The sequence below is a fragment of the Lytechinus pictus genome, chromosome 13, assembly GCF_037042905.1.
Source record: "Lytechinus pictus isolate F3 Inbred chromosome 13, Lp3.0, whole genome shotgun sequence".
In the NCBI taxonomy this organism is placed as follows: domain Eukaryota; kingdom Metazoa; phylum Echinodermata; class Echinoidea; order Temnopleuroida; family Toxopneustidae; genus Lytechinus; species Lytechinus pictus.
The window spans coordinates 10,581,314-10,596,246 of NC_087257.1; the positions used below are offsets into that span (position 1 = coordinate 10,581,314).

Below are 14,933 nucleotides of genomic sequence, written 5' to 3' on the forward strand. Positions count from 1 at the left end.
TAGTCAGGCAAATCCTAATTCTTTCAAAAGTATTTGTCCCCATTTACATTGTAGATAATACTGTAAGGGCCCATAGGGGCCATTTTAAATTTTACAATACAGCATTTATCTCATGCATGAAAAATGAAATGATATGTTTCGCCAGAAATCATGTGTTTAGACAATATTTCACTCGTATAGATTACAATTACATTCATTTTATTGTTTTTACTCTTGTGAAAATTAGTTTCTCCATTTGCTTTGTTCATAATACAGATAGGGCCTATGGCAGCCATTTTGAATGTCAACATGCAGCATAATTACCGAAATTGGAAGGGAAATGATATGTTTCGTTAGAAATCCTTGTTGTCAGACAGTGCTACACCAATATTTCGCAGTTATTGGCATTTTAAAGTCAAACAAATTCAAAGGTTGTGAAAATTATTTGTCCCCTTTTATATATTGTACACAGTATAAGGGGTCTATGACAGCCATTTTGAATATCATAATACAGCATTTATCACATTAGATAGTATACAAATGACATAGTTTTGTTAATAGTCATGTTTTCAGACAGTAGTCCACTCGCAGGTCACAATCACATGCAATAATAGTGCTCTTGTTTGAAAAAATATTTTACCCATTCATATTTTACATACTAAAGTATACAGGGGTTATGGCGGCCATTTTGAATATCAATAAAATAAATATTTTGTCAAATATCGCTTTTCCAATTGGTATTTCACTTCTGCACAACAACTACATGCATTTTATAGCTAATGTGTTGGCAATTTTATGATTTTCATGGGTAATTTGCATATTTTGGCGGCCATATTGGATTTTGCCAATTTGCGGAAAATGCTCAAGGTTACAAGAGTGGCATCATTCAGATTCGGAATCAGCACCCTCGAATTGACAAGAAACTATCAAAAAACATTGAATATCTAAAAAAACAAGGTTCGACCCCTTGTCTATGGGGCCTATCCTGGACTACTAAATGGCATAGTTGTAACTCTTTCTTAAACGGACTCCTGTCCATACCCTTAACCGTCTTATTATAATCTGGCACCATCACTGTAGCCCGTAATCTATAGGCGGAGGCTGCGGTTATTGTCTTTGTTGTTATGCTGAACGCAAGCGATACGTCTGATGTGGCAAAGACTACGAGTTGTGAAACAGCCACAATTCGTAGTCTTTGCCACATCGCTTGCGTTCGCGGCATAACAGCAAAGACAATAACTGCAGCCTCCGCCTAGATTATAGGCTATATAGCAGCACTCAGGGCACAGTCTTACTTATCAAAGTTAGCTTCCATACTTTTTATATTTTATATAGGCATATAGCATCATCAAACTTGATCAGCATCAATTCAACAAGCGTCAAAATATATTTTTTGAAGATTTTTTAAGAGGATCATTTTATTTATGAAATATTACAACATATAAGAGTAAATTTAATCAAATCCAATTCAAGAATTCATTTATCAAGTTCCATTTTAGTCGTGTAATCAAATGCGTTTATTGAATGAAAGTCTATGCATTCATAATCGAGAATATCGCGGAAACAGGGATTTTTTGCTCCGCGGCGCAAGACAGATTTAAGAGAGGTCTTTGTCGGAAATTGGAAAATCGGAAGGGCAGATTCCGTTCTAAGTTTCGACGCTGACGAAAAATTACAAACGTGTCGTTTGTCCAGGGTCCAAGACAAAACTGCTCTTTTAATTCGCACATTTTCGACAGAAAATTCCTGATTGTTGTTCTTTGTCATGAAGGAAATTTGGCAATACATTTTCTATGTTCTTTAATTCGTCGTGTGTCGTCAAGCGACAAATCTCTATTATGTGTAGCGTGAATATTTTCCGAGACTCTTCATTAAACTACAAGCAAACTTTCAAATAAAAATCGGGAACATGCTTATTCTATGTGTATCCGAACCTATTCCGACGAAACGGTTGGTCCGTTTTGGGGTGTTAGAATTGACCCCTTTATTCGACAAGTGTGTCATTTGGGTTATGGGACGACAAATTAAAATAAAAATATCGAAATCAATTACAAAACTGAAACGTTCGTTTATCTTCACAGCTAAAGCTACTGAAAATTAGCTTCCATGGTTATCCTATTTGTATTTACACGGATGTTTTCTTGAATAATGGAGTTATGACCTGTTGTAAGTACACATAACGAAATTTTGGAGTTCTCATTATTCGAACGGATTATTACGGTCGGCTCGGCCAAAAATACTGCGGACGTTTCATAAAAGTTGTAAGTACTGACAGGTTGTATTTCTCCGATAGTTACTATAGTAACAGTCAGAGGCCATAGTACCTCTCAGCCAATCAAAACAAAGGAATTCACTGATATTGTCAGCACCGACAATTTATTCAGTTTTGATAACTTTCATGAAACACCCCTAGCTGGTGGCTGCCTGAATTTAAATCAGAACTTAAGACGTGTCTTTTTAATGAAGCATAATTTAGCCATTTGATTAAGTGATGTTATTTAAGCGTTTTTACACTGTTCTAATTTATATTTGTATAATTTTATTTCTGTAAAGCGAAACCTTACAGGTATAAAATGTGCTATATAAAAACTACATTATTATTAAATTCAGTTCTAGTTAATCTGATTTAGTTTCCTCCTCTTCATTTTGGTGAGTTTTCAAATGCCTTGAAAGAGTACAACTCTGTGTAAACCTTTTCTTGCATACTTTACATTCGTATGGCCGTTCACCTGTGTGTGTTCGCATGTGAACAGAAACATTACCAGGATGTGGAAAATGTTTATCACACACGGAACATTTGAACGGCTTTTCACCGGTGTGAGAGCGCATGTGCGAGGTGAGATGCACCTTCGCCAAAAATCTTTTCTGGCAAACCGAGCATTCAAAAGGTCTTTCTCCTGTGTGATGCCGCATGTGCGTTGTAAGAGCATGTCTTTGCGTGAACCGTTTCTGACATATAGAACATTCAAAGGGTTTCTCCCCAGTGTGCGTTATCATGTGTCTTTTGACTCCTCTTCTGTAAATGAACTTCTTCTTGCAGACAGGACACTCGTGTTGGCGCTCTCCATTATGAACTTTCATGTGGTAATGAAGACCTGTCGCAAATGAGAACTGCTTCTCACAAATGCCACACTTGTGCAATTTTTCTCCCGTGTGCGTTACGAAATGACTCTTAAGACTCTCCTTCTGCCCGAACGCCTTATCGCAGAGTGAACGTTTGAAAGGTTTCTCCCCGGTGTGGGTTCGTAAGTGGCGCTCAAGGTGAATACGGTATTTGAATTCCTTGTTGCAAAAGGAACACTTCCGAACATTCTCCATCGCACTCTCACTGGTACGCACTGTTCCCTTACTGTCTATATGTTCAGACGAGCTTGAATGATTCACCAAGTCACTTCTTAGATGTTGAGGTGAACTTGATGGACTGAACGTGTTAATACCTCCATTTTGAGACGAGTTTGAATGATTCACGATGTTACTACCTAGCTGTAGGGAGGAACTTGATGTACTGACCTTGGTACTATCCCCAAGATGTGACGAGTTTAAATGATTCACTATACTACTCAGATGTTGAGGCGAACTTGATGGACGGACCGCGTTAATACAACCTCCATACTGAGACGAGCTTGAATGATGCACGATGTTACTACCTAGTTGTTGGGATGAAGTTGATGTACTGACCTTGGTACTATCCCCAAGATGTGACGAGTTTAAATGATTCACTATACTACTCAGATGTTGAAGCGAACTTGACGGAAGGACCCCGTTGATACTACCTTCATGCTGAGACGAGCTTGAATGATGCACGATGTTACTCGAGTAACTTGATGTACTGACCTTGGTACTATCCCCAAAATGTGACGAATTTAAATGATTCACTATTATACTACTCAGATGTTGAAACGAACTTGATGAACGGACCCCGTTGATACTACCTCCATGCTGAGACGAGCTTGAATGATTCACGATGTTACTACCTAGTTGTTGGGATGAACTTGATGGACTGACCTTTGTACTATCCCATGCAAGATGTGACGAGTTTTGATTCACCATGTTACTACTCAGATGTTGAGGTGATGGACGGACCGCGTTAATACAACCTTCTGCTCTTAAAACACGGTTTGCTTCATGGTGACCTTGGTGGCTGGATGATGCCCCTTCCAAGTGTAACTCCCCTGCTATCGATGTCATGCTCTGTCTTATGGTTGCAAATTCATCTGCCGAAAGAAACGTTTTAACAAAACACAGGAAATAAGAATTAATGCTTTTAAAAACAAATAATTTAGTTTCTAGGGAGAGCAACAGTCAACCGTCTTCCAAAACAATACTAGGGTTTTTCGCTCCACGAAGCGCAACGGATTCAAGAACATATAAAATGTATTGTCAAATGCCCTTCATGATAATGAACATAAAAGAAGTCGTTGTCGAAGATTAGTGAATCAAAAAAGCAGTTTCGTCAAGAACTTCGGACAACCGACATAATCATTTGCAACATTTCGTCACCACCGAAACCTAGGATATGACACCGTTGTTTCATTTCACCTCCCAGCTGTTCATTGTCATTTGATGGGCATTTTCAATACATTACTGTGTTCTTGAATTAGCTGAGCGAAATCTCCATTATGAATTAATTGAGAACTCAAGCCTACGGAACTTGAAGGACCCAAACAACGCTAGAGTCGAAAATTTTCATTTTGATAAGGCATAAGTTTGATAGATATTAGAGGAAACTGGTTATCTAATACGCCCACTGGTTAACGCTAAGGGTACATATTCCTTTCATATAAGATTTTATTTTCATATACTGTACCTCGCGTGTCCCTGCCCCACCCCCCCCCCCCCCCCGCCGAAAAAGGGGTTGACGAGCTTAAAGCAAAACAACAAATAATCAAAGAGAGAAATAAATATAAAAACTAAGAAAACTACATCCAGATCAACAATTCCCCTCTCACTATACTTGGCGAATTGGATGTAAAACGCAATAGGACAACAAATCATATTCCAGTATAATTAATGAAGACTTTATCGATAGCCCGACTCATCGGGGATGACAGTAATGGAACTTAGGATGCATATAGCATTGTTTCCTGTTTATTTTTTAATGTTTTTGTTTTGCCTTTCTTTTGTATTTTTTAAAAATCTGATGCGCTATATTACTTAAATCACTGTACTTCTAACTTGATTCGGCCTACATGGCCCAGGGCAATGCGACGACACGCGACTCAGTTTCATTTCCACCCTTCCCCTAGATGTGCTTTTCCCCCTAGGAGCATCGACTCTCTCTCTCTCTCTCTCCCTGTCTGTCTCTCTCAATCGATGGAACTCAAACAATATTATTCCGAGCAAGAGTTGCCTATTTTTCATCTCTCAATAAGGGTGCGTTTATCCGCCACTTTTTCACCCTAGAATCATGATCTGAATCATGATTCAAATCATGATTCTGCAGAATCACGATAGTCGAAATTGAATATAATCATGATTAGAATCACAAACATGAAACACGAAAAAAGGGGCGTTTGGAAAGACGTTTCTGCAGAATCACGTACGAAAATGTTCGAATAAACGATATCGTGATTTGAATCATGATTTTTTTTTAAAGTTTTTTCTCTGATATTTGTTTGTTAAACTCATCTGGTAGTGGTACGATGCAGTGTCTTAGAATATTATTTCATGATGTGCATAATGTATACGAGTTTAAGAGATTATTTTGTTCGAATTATTATTTACAATTATTACTTTGTAAACTGCATTGTATATGAAATTTGATTTGAGAGAAAAACAATAAAACATCTTTAAAAAAAAAAAAATGATTATATGACCTCACTGTGTCGGGCTACTTTCGGTTTGACTCTTGCCAAGCTCAAGGCTCTCTATATGCTCATTGTATGTACATGATTATGTACTATGCATGCATTTCTTGTCATGTTCAAGTTCTGTGTTGGTCATCGCATCGTCCACTACTTTTCATTTTTTGGTCATGTCTTCAACTTCAAGTTCTAGTAAATTAATTAACTGGACAGACAATGATCTCAGTTGTTGTTGAGTATAGAGTGTCAATATTAAATTGGATCTACGCTGAAATTCACTTCCGAACACCATTTTGGATAAACTAACAAGATGAATAGAAGCATATGGACCCTATATGATAGAATTAAACAAAATTAGGTATAGACTGAATTCTGGAAGCAAAAGATTTTTCGAGAGCCGAAACACGTGCGAAAAACTTCCTCTGTCAAACTGCGCACTAGTGATGCGCACTGGATTGGCCCGAATCTGAGGAGAAACAGCATTGGAATGAAGGTCGTCTAAACGCTGATTCTGTGATATCGTGATTCATGTTTGTGTTTTGAATCATGATTCAAATCATGATTCTGGATTGAGGTCGCATAAACGCAGCCTAAAATAAATATAGACATTAAGCTGTTTATCCTATCTCCATTCTACTAATATTCGTATAAATTCTGTGTTGTTCGATTGACTATCGAGATATATTATAATATAGCTACATCAATTACGGGCATTATCATAATTATCTATTTTAACTGCATATATAAGTGAACCTATTTGGCAAATATATAAAGTTCGGGTATAATGAAAGTACGAAGCCTACATGCACTACCAGACTCGACTAACCATAATAATGCCATGTACAATATCTGTGTTTTTTTTTTAAATCAAAGATAAACTTTAATGAGTTCAATTTTAGCACATTTAGTTCAATTCAATCGCTGCTGCTTAACAGAAAACACTATTTAATTACCTTTAACTCTTGATCGTGCAATGATAGTCTGCAAGTGAAGTTTATCATCTTTCTCGAAGTCGTTTTCAGGGTCCAATTCCTTCATACACGTGTCTTCCAATTCTGCCATTGTTGGACAGTAGATCAAGTAGCCGACTTCTTCGGATGGTCGGGGTAGCCCAGCCGAGGCCGCTGCTCTGCTAATGTAGTTCATGTTGGAGATTCTATTAGAAATAAAAAGTACTTCATAAGAACATGTTCACTTCGGAAGAAGACAGATGTAGTAGGTATACCGATGATGGCGAAAACAATGGGCTGGATCAAAATTCCTGTCAGTTCAGGGTAAATCAAATCTCGTCACTATGTGATCAAAATCATGATCGAGATAGTGTGGTGGTATACACTTCGCTTATACACACATGGAGATAAACTATAGTTCAGAGTAAATTGCACAGATTATATATAAAGTACAAGTCGAGTATGCACATGCGCACACACCAACGTAAATGGGACATTATTAGGCCACCAAAAACACAGCAGGCCTATACTAATAGAGAACAAAGAACACATGATAAAGCGAATTGTGGCCGTCGTGCCTGTAATCCTCAAATATGCTTTCCATTCAGCTGGGTCTATTATTTTCCATTATATTTGGTAAAAACAAATGAAGTATTTCCTCCCAGGGGTACAATGGTGACCGCGTCTGGGATCCGCCCCACCCCAAAAAAAAATACAGCAGCTGTTCAACCAGCATGCAAAATGTATCGAGGTAACTCACACCCACACCCGTAATAGGAATTCATATCTTCGTGAAGAGAATTTTTGGTCCAATGACGTCGACTTTACCGGTTCCTAACAGTTAACCGATGTCAAAATACTTTTAGAGAGGACGATGCTCTAAATAAACATAATGAGCTAGCATTAGATTCAAACTTCCAATCAAATAACTTTAACAGAAGCAGGGAGTAGGCTTTGATATAAGATTTTTCTTCTTTTCTTTCTTTTGTTATGAATGAGTTATGCCAAACGAATATAGCAGGGTTCTGAATCATAACAATATGGGTATTCCCACTCATTCAATGAACAAGGTTATGATATAACCTTGTCCTCAGTTACATCTCCATGTGTGGCAAAATATAAGGGTGGCAATTTTGGCTTATTTTCTCTTTTTCTATGGGACAAATGCTTGTTTTTCTTACAATGTCAGTTTCCATTACAGCTATTCATCATAAAAATTGGCTCTTATGTAAATTTGATTCTTTAAATTACTTTTTCTTAATTAAAAATAGAGATTGAAAAATAAAAATTTTCTTGCCATATTACTATATTACTTTCCACCAATAGAGGGCGTACACAAAAATATGCCCAAAATTCAAGTTTTTGAGCGCTCTGGTGAATACAAAAACTATTCCCAAGTTACTAATGAAAAATAAATTGCAACTGTATGGAAATTAGTAATTTTAGTCACAAAAGTGATATTTTAATGATTTTGTGTGTGCTATGTACAGCATTGGCATACCATAGTCCTACCTGTAGATTCCCCCACAGACAGGATGGTTGCAGTGAACAAGTGGGTATTCCTAACATTCCACTTGGCTTTGACCTTCCATGCGGTACATAATAGGCCTATCGATTTTCTGCTCAGGTGATTTTCGAAAACCCAGCTAAATGCAGTATATACCACTCATTCAATGAACAAGGTTATGATATATACCAGTTTCGAATTAATCAAGTTGATTAAATGAATTGCAATGATTGAATGATATGTTAATAGGACACCACGCAAGTTTCTCAAATTTAATTACCACTATGTTTTTTTGTACCAGAGCCGACCAAAGAAAAATTATATTCTTACAAAAATTCAGTTTTTTAGGGTGTCCCCATCAATCCGATCATTTTGCGCGCATTTTAATGATCTGTCTTCGATACGATGGATTTTGCTTGTGTCTATAATTTGCGCGTATTTTTTTCCTTGTTTTATCTTTCTACTTTTGCGCTTAAAAACTGTATGAAATAGTACACTCACATTTTGTCGGTCCTTGCTTGAATTCAGGTGTCTCGATAACGATGAACCTTACGTGTTCAAGTACATAGCTCGCGGCAATTGAGCAGCATCGTGTCCCTCTGTACGCGTATATTTATGGGCCCATCGAAGTTGAAAAGAAAGAGCGCCAAAACGGATCCATCAATAATATGGCAGAACATAACAGGACTCCGCAAGTACAGTACAGTAGTACTAGTAGACGATGCCTGTAAGCAGATAAAGGACGAGGATATTGCATTTTTGTTTGTCCTCTACTAATTATAGAAGACTTCCTGTCTATACGTACACACCGACTTAATTCACTATATACATGGGCGGAAATCCCAGGGGGACCAAGGGGACGCGTCCCCTATACCAAAAATAGTAGGGGGACACAATATCAAATGTCCCCCTTACTATTTTTGGTCTTTTATGATGGAGGAAAAATACATAATAGTAATAGAAATAATAATAGTTCTTGTATAGCGCATAACACATTTAAGTGAAAACCTTTTTTTACTTGACAATTTTTTATTAGTTAAAATGACCTTACATTTTGGGTGATAACCTTTTTTTTTTTGCTTGTCAAAGTTTCCAGCCAATGAGTGTATATACACCTAATGGACCGACATGCCCTTGCTTACCTATGGGGGGGGGGGCAGGGCGGCAGTCTGCCCCCCTGACGAGTCACAACCCATGCAAAGGACGTAACCCTGCCCCCCTGATGAGCTTGAAGACCTTTTTGCCCCCCCCCCCCCGACGAACTTGAAGACCTTTTTTTGTGATTGAAGACCTTTTTTTTGCTTGTCAATTTTTTGGCGGACGGTTTTGCCCCCCCCCCCCCAGTGGAAAATCCTAGGTACAATACTGCCGACATGTACATGTAATCTAAATCTAGTATAATTATGCTAGGCGGATTCACGGGCTGCCCCCCCCCCCCCCCCACGGCATGAAAAAACATTTGTATTGAAAAATATCGAGCATACGTATACGCAGGTGAGGACCTTATTTCTCGTCAAATTTTCTGAAGAACTTTGACCCCCTTATGGAAACTTCTTGATCTGCCCTGCAAACGCAGGTGGCAGTATCAATAGACCAGTTCGTAGTTACTTCTGGGATAATTTTGGTCAAATGACCTTTCATTTCTTTCATTAAGATAGGTAGATTTCAAAGCAAGATATTACGTATGCATGCCTTACATAGCGGGATGAAGAAAATGAATAGACCAGGTGACTAGAATAGCACATAAATGAACACTCTATGAAGTTATTTGTTGCATTTCTACTTTGAATGCATACTAGAGGATGTTGTACAATGTACTTGGCAAACTGTGAAATATACCAGTCATTCGTGGACGCATTTTTTTGTGGATGTGAATGAAAAACACAATTCAAAAGAATATATGAATAATCAAGACATCGAATTTGCTGCTTATCTCATTAAATTTTAAACCACCATGTCACTTTAGTACAAATGACCTTCCTCTGATCATGCGCAGAATCTTCTGATCATGCGCAGAGTGGAACTACGAACTGGGCGCTTATTACACTCTATTCGAGTTAGAGAATTATTCCGAATTGATTCGGAAGGGCGTGACATCGGGTTGAAAATCACTGAGTCAAAGTGGCATGGGGGAGACGAGTCACTTTGACTTGAAGCAGAGTCATATGACTCTCAACTGGCATCATTCCGATATAATAATGTATAGTATATGCCTATAAAGGCCTATATGTGAGACCGGCAACAAAGGTATTATGTATCATTTAACTGGTTAGGAATAGGGGGAGACCGGGGAGAAACTGAATGGGACATGAGGAGAAATGAGACACTCTTGTAACTTGAAAAAAAAATATCAGCCAATCAGCAAGCCGGTTACATTAGTAAAAAAAAAAAAGGTGTACCTATATAATATACAGACATAGCTCTAAACAGGTTTATCAGTATCCTCTACAGCTCTACATGTAAGTTATAAACGAGTTTCTTTTGATATCCCTTCTTAGATGCTTTTTCATCGTTCTTGTGAGTAAAATAAAGTATATCACATAGATATGGTAGGTCCTATATTATGCTATTTAGTATGTTAATAAATGTTCAAACTTCTGAAGATAAAATTGTTTGATAAAAGACAGACCGTGACTGCCGTTTGATTTTATTTTTTTTATTACTAAGGGGGAAATGTCCCATTTCTCCCCGTACTGTCCCATTTCCCCCAAGCACATGTAAGTTCTACTTTGAACAACACCTCCCCTCTTATAAAGGGGACTCATAACATCGTAAAGCTGAAGTCACTTGTACGTACCGAAACAAAATGGAACTAATATAGTACACAATATCATCTTCTTTTTATCAAGTGACTTACATCATAAATCTGAAAATGAACGAATGCTCTGGGTCATCGGGCAATGATTCTTTTCGGTATAAACTGCCCAAATATGTTACTATAAACTAGTTTATTGTCGGCAGTTGGATATCTTCAATGGCCTGTGCAAGATCTATACCCTCATCTGAACTCTAATATTTGTTATCACTTTGCAAATTTCATGGGCTTTCGACATTATTATCTGCTGATAGTCCTATACCAATATCACAAGGGACCGATAAAGCTGTAAGAGAGTATGTTTCTAAGCAATTGATTCAGATGAAAGACCAGATGTCGTCATCGGTAGAGTCATTAACCTCACCTACACAATTAAAGCAACATTAATTAATACTCAACTGAATAAAAGCCCATCTCATTCCATGGAGGTCACTGTCCCGAACGTCAAAGTAAACAACAGATACGATACTCTGCTGCTTGATGACACTGATGATGAAGTAGAAGAAACAATCGCCATTGTAAAGAGATCTTGTGAGCAATTGGCAGATTACAGGCTGAAGAAAGAAATAGACTTCATATGCTAGCAAAGACAGTTGAGAATGAAAGAAGGAAGCTACAACAATGTGATGTTCTCACAATAGGAAATTAAATGATAAAGCCTCTTAATCCATCTACGATGTCCCCAACAAAGATAATTAAATGTAAGACCCTTCCATGTGCAAAATAAAAGATTTGTTTGAACCAACAAAGAATATGGTTGAAAAGACCAAGGAGATAGGTGATATCTCCTTGAAAAGACCCTGCATAAAGAGGTCATCATACATGTTGGATCAAATAATCTGGCAGCGACTGACTCGATTACTACTGAAAAGAAAATAGAGTAACTGGCCCTTTAAGTCCAAGGTGAATGCACTTCAGTAGATGCAATGTCGATTAGTTCCATCATCATAAGCATCATCATTTTTGCAATGATGGCATACAACTCAGACCTGAAAGAGATAGGCCTATATAATATAATAAACCAGATGGTGATCGAAATTGCGAATCTTCCAGACGATCTCAGACGATAATTAAAGGGGAATCCAACCCAAACAAAAACTTGTTTTTAGAGGAAAAAGGAAAATCAAGTTGATAGGTGAAAGTTTGAACAATATCGGACAAACAATAAGAAAGTAATGAATTTTCAAAAGCTGTGAATATTGGTAATCACTATAACCATGGAGACTTCAAATTGGCCGTATATGATGTCTTAGTGATGTAAGGCAAGGACTACTCTTCAATGTACTCCAATACATAAAATGGCTAAAATGACATTTTTTTTCAAAAGTTTTACTTCAAATTATATTTTTCTTTCATGAGGTCATAAAACAATATACTACCTGGGCTTTATTTAGATTACTGCCCCAGGGGAATTGGTAATTAGGAGAAAACCACAAATCACTGATAATAAAGTACATGGCCTATAGGAAAGTTGCCAATTTGAAATCTACATAGTCTTAGGGATCTCAATTTTAAAACAGCCATAACTTTCTTATTGCTTGTCCGATTGCTTTCAAACTTTCACAATGCTGTTTTATTTATTTGTCTCCTTTCAAACACAACATTTATGACCAAGGCTGGATTCCCCTTTAACAAAGGCACGAGAATCGTAAAACTTTATCTTCCACCTATATGCTTCCAGACATCCCTTATCATCACCCCCGCATCCTATCTCCATGACAATGCAGAACCCACATCTGCAACTTGCCATAGATGTATCAAATTAACCTAAACTACAGTATATGGAATCACAAAATGAGTTATGCGCATGTTACCTCCTCCCAAAACTACTCTGGATGCTTTTATTGCGGAGAAACAAATCACAAGTACCAAAACTGCCACTCCGGATAAAAAAAAATCAAGTGCTACCTTTGTAATGAGCTTGGTCACAAACGTGAATTCTGCAAGAATATAAACTACAACTATTACTAAAAATCTGGCCAGGAAGGCTGTGCCGATAAAGATGCGCAGAAGAAACACTTTCCAATTAAACAACTTAAGAAAAACAATAAACACTCGAGACTCTAAAACTTGAAAGTGGCGCATTTCAATATTCGCAGTTTGTTTGATAAACTAGATGAAATCAATTTTAATTTGAAAACTATGGATATTGATGTATTATGTCTATCAGAGACATGGTTGAACAAGAATATTACTAGTGAAATTGTGAAAATTCAAGGATACTCCCTCTACGTGATAGATGATGACCGTCGAGGCGGCGGTGTCCGTGTATCTATGTAAAGAGTACCCTAACATACATCGAAAGAGATGATCTTAGTGACAGTTCTTTAGAAGTAATCTGACTAGAAATTAAGGCCTGAAATTAGCAAAATTACTAATCTGTTGTATATATAGACCTCCAGGCACAAATGCAGCTTATTTTGAGAAAATTAAAGCACTTTGAAAAAGGCAAATAACACAAATATGGAATTACTTATTCTTGCATGGTGACTTGAATGTTAATTCATAATCCTATTCATTGAGATTGAGAATCTGTTCTTGTTAACGCAATTGGTCACTTTTGGCTCTGTATAGCCCCACTCCCCCTCGACAGTTCCGCAGCCCCTCATTGGCTCGATCTTTACACTATATAGTTTTACTTCTGTTAATAAACATAAATAGCCATGCGGTCGCCCCCGGGGTCGCCCTGACTATTAATACCATATATGCGGCGGAAGCGGGGGGGACGTGCCCTCCCCCCCCTAAATTTTAGGTGGGGGTACGGTCCCCCCTTAAATTTTTAGTTGATGACCTTTTTTTTTTTTTTTTTTTTTTTTTTGCTTGTCAAAATTTTTTTGTGGTCCCCCCTAAAATTTTTGGCTTCCGCCGCCAATGATTAATACTAGCCGAATGATATCATTTTTGTTTCATTCCTTAACGCACCATCTCTATGTATGTTGCATCCGTGTATATGTCCCTTAATTGAACTCGTCCTCAATTAATTTCACATTGTAAAGCTAGTATACACTCTCCATCAGTATGTTCAGGAAATGGCAATTAGCAAATACGGAGCAGGCTAATTAGTAGTTTGCACAATGGACAAACCGTTATGCACAATGCTGTATTATAAAGAACGACTGTACAGATAGGGTGTACATTCATCAGATGCATGGCTTTGCGGGTACGGTAAGCATGCATGGTAGGGTCCCGCGGGTAAGGTTTAATTAAATTATGTAGCATTCGAATAGCATACATATTTATGCATGTCCATTTAAATCCAATCCGTATTAAGAAGTTGATATGAATAAGAAGGGAAACAAAATCACATAGGCACATTTACGGCATTTCATCGAAATTGAAAATAAAATAAGAAATTTAAATCGTTTCTTAGTTCTGTTAAATTTTAGTACAGCGCTATAAAATGCGGGGGGGGGGCAGATCGAGGACCGCGGCAAATTGGTAGAAGCGGACGGTGCGCAAAAAGAAATGAAATACTGCATGGCAAGAGCATGGTAGGATTTAATAAAGGAAAATTTACAGGATCGACCTGAGAGCAATTTTTATGTTTTCCAATCAATGTGATATAAGAATTAGATAACAACTTTGAAACTATTATATTGGAAAATTCGTATCAAGAATAATTGACAATTTGCTTAAACCGTCGTAAAACAAGTAAAAGAAATGTCATTAATGAATGCCGATTTACCTTGATTGGCGAAGAGATATGGCGTAAACTTCTCTAAGTAGCGGTAGTGTCCAATGACAACTAAATAATCATACTGGTGTAAGAAAAAAAATCGAAATCTGGCTCCATTGGCTAATCATAGTCTCACTTGCTTCGTGAGATGGCGCCCTGTTAGACAGCGTTGCCGTATTGGACAGAATTCAGAGTTGCATTG

The 14,933-nt window shown here is 37.6% G+C and overlaps 1 protein-coding gene across 1 annotated transcript; it reads right to left on the bottom strand.

Annotated features, from left to right (window-relative positions):
- Positions 1-1,363: 1,363 nt before the first annotated feature.
- Positions 1,364-14,804, bottom strand: LOC135153089 (zinc finger protein 260-like). The gene is made up of 3 exons (XM_064108629.1): positions 14,741-14,804; positions 6,737-6,939; positions 1,364-4,193 (listed from the first exon to the last, which is right to left on the bottom strand). The coding sequence occupies exons 2-3, from the start codon at positions 6,927-6,929 to the stop codon at positions 2,596-2,598; spliced, it is 1,791 nt and encodes a 596-aa protein (XP_063964699.1). The 5' UTR covers positions 6,930-6,939; positions 14,741-14,804; the 3' UTR covers positions 1,364-2,595.
- Positions 14,805-14,933: the final 129 nt, after the last annotated feature.

Excerpts from the sequence above, each read along its gene's own strand:
- LOC135153089 (XM_064108629.1), bottom strand. The coding sequence starts at position 6,929 with ATGAACTACATTAGCAGAGCAGCGGCCTCGGCTGGGCTACCCCGACCA. Across the intron at positions 4,194-6,736 it reads TGCACGATCAAGAGTTAAAG|ATGAATTTGCAACCATAAGA; the intron begins GTAATTAAATAG and ends TTCTTTCGGCAG.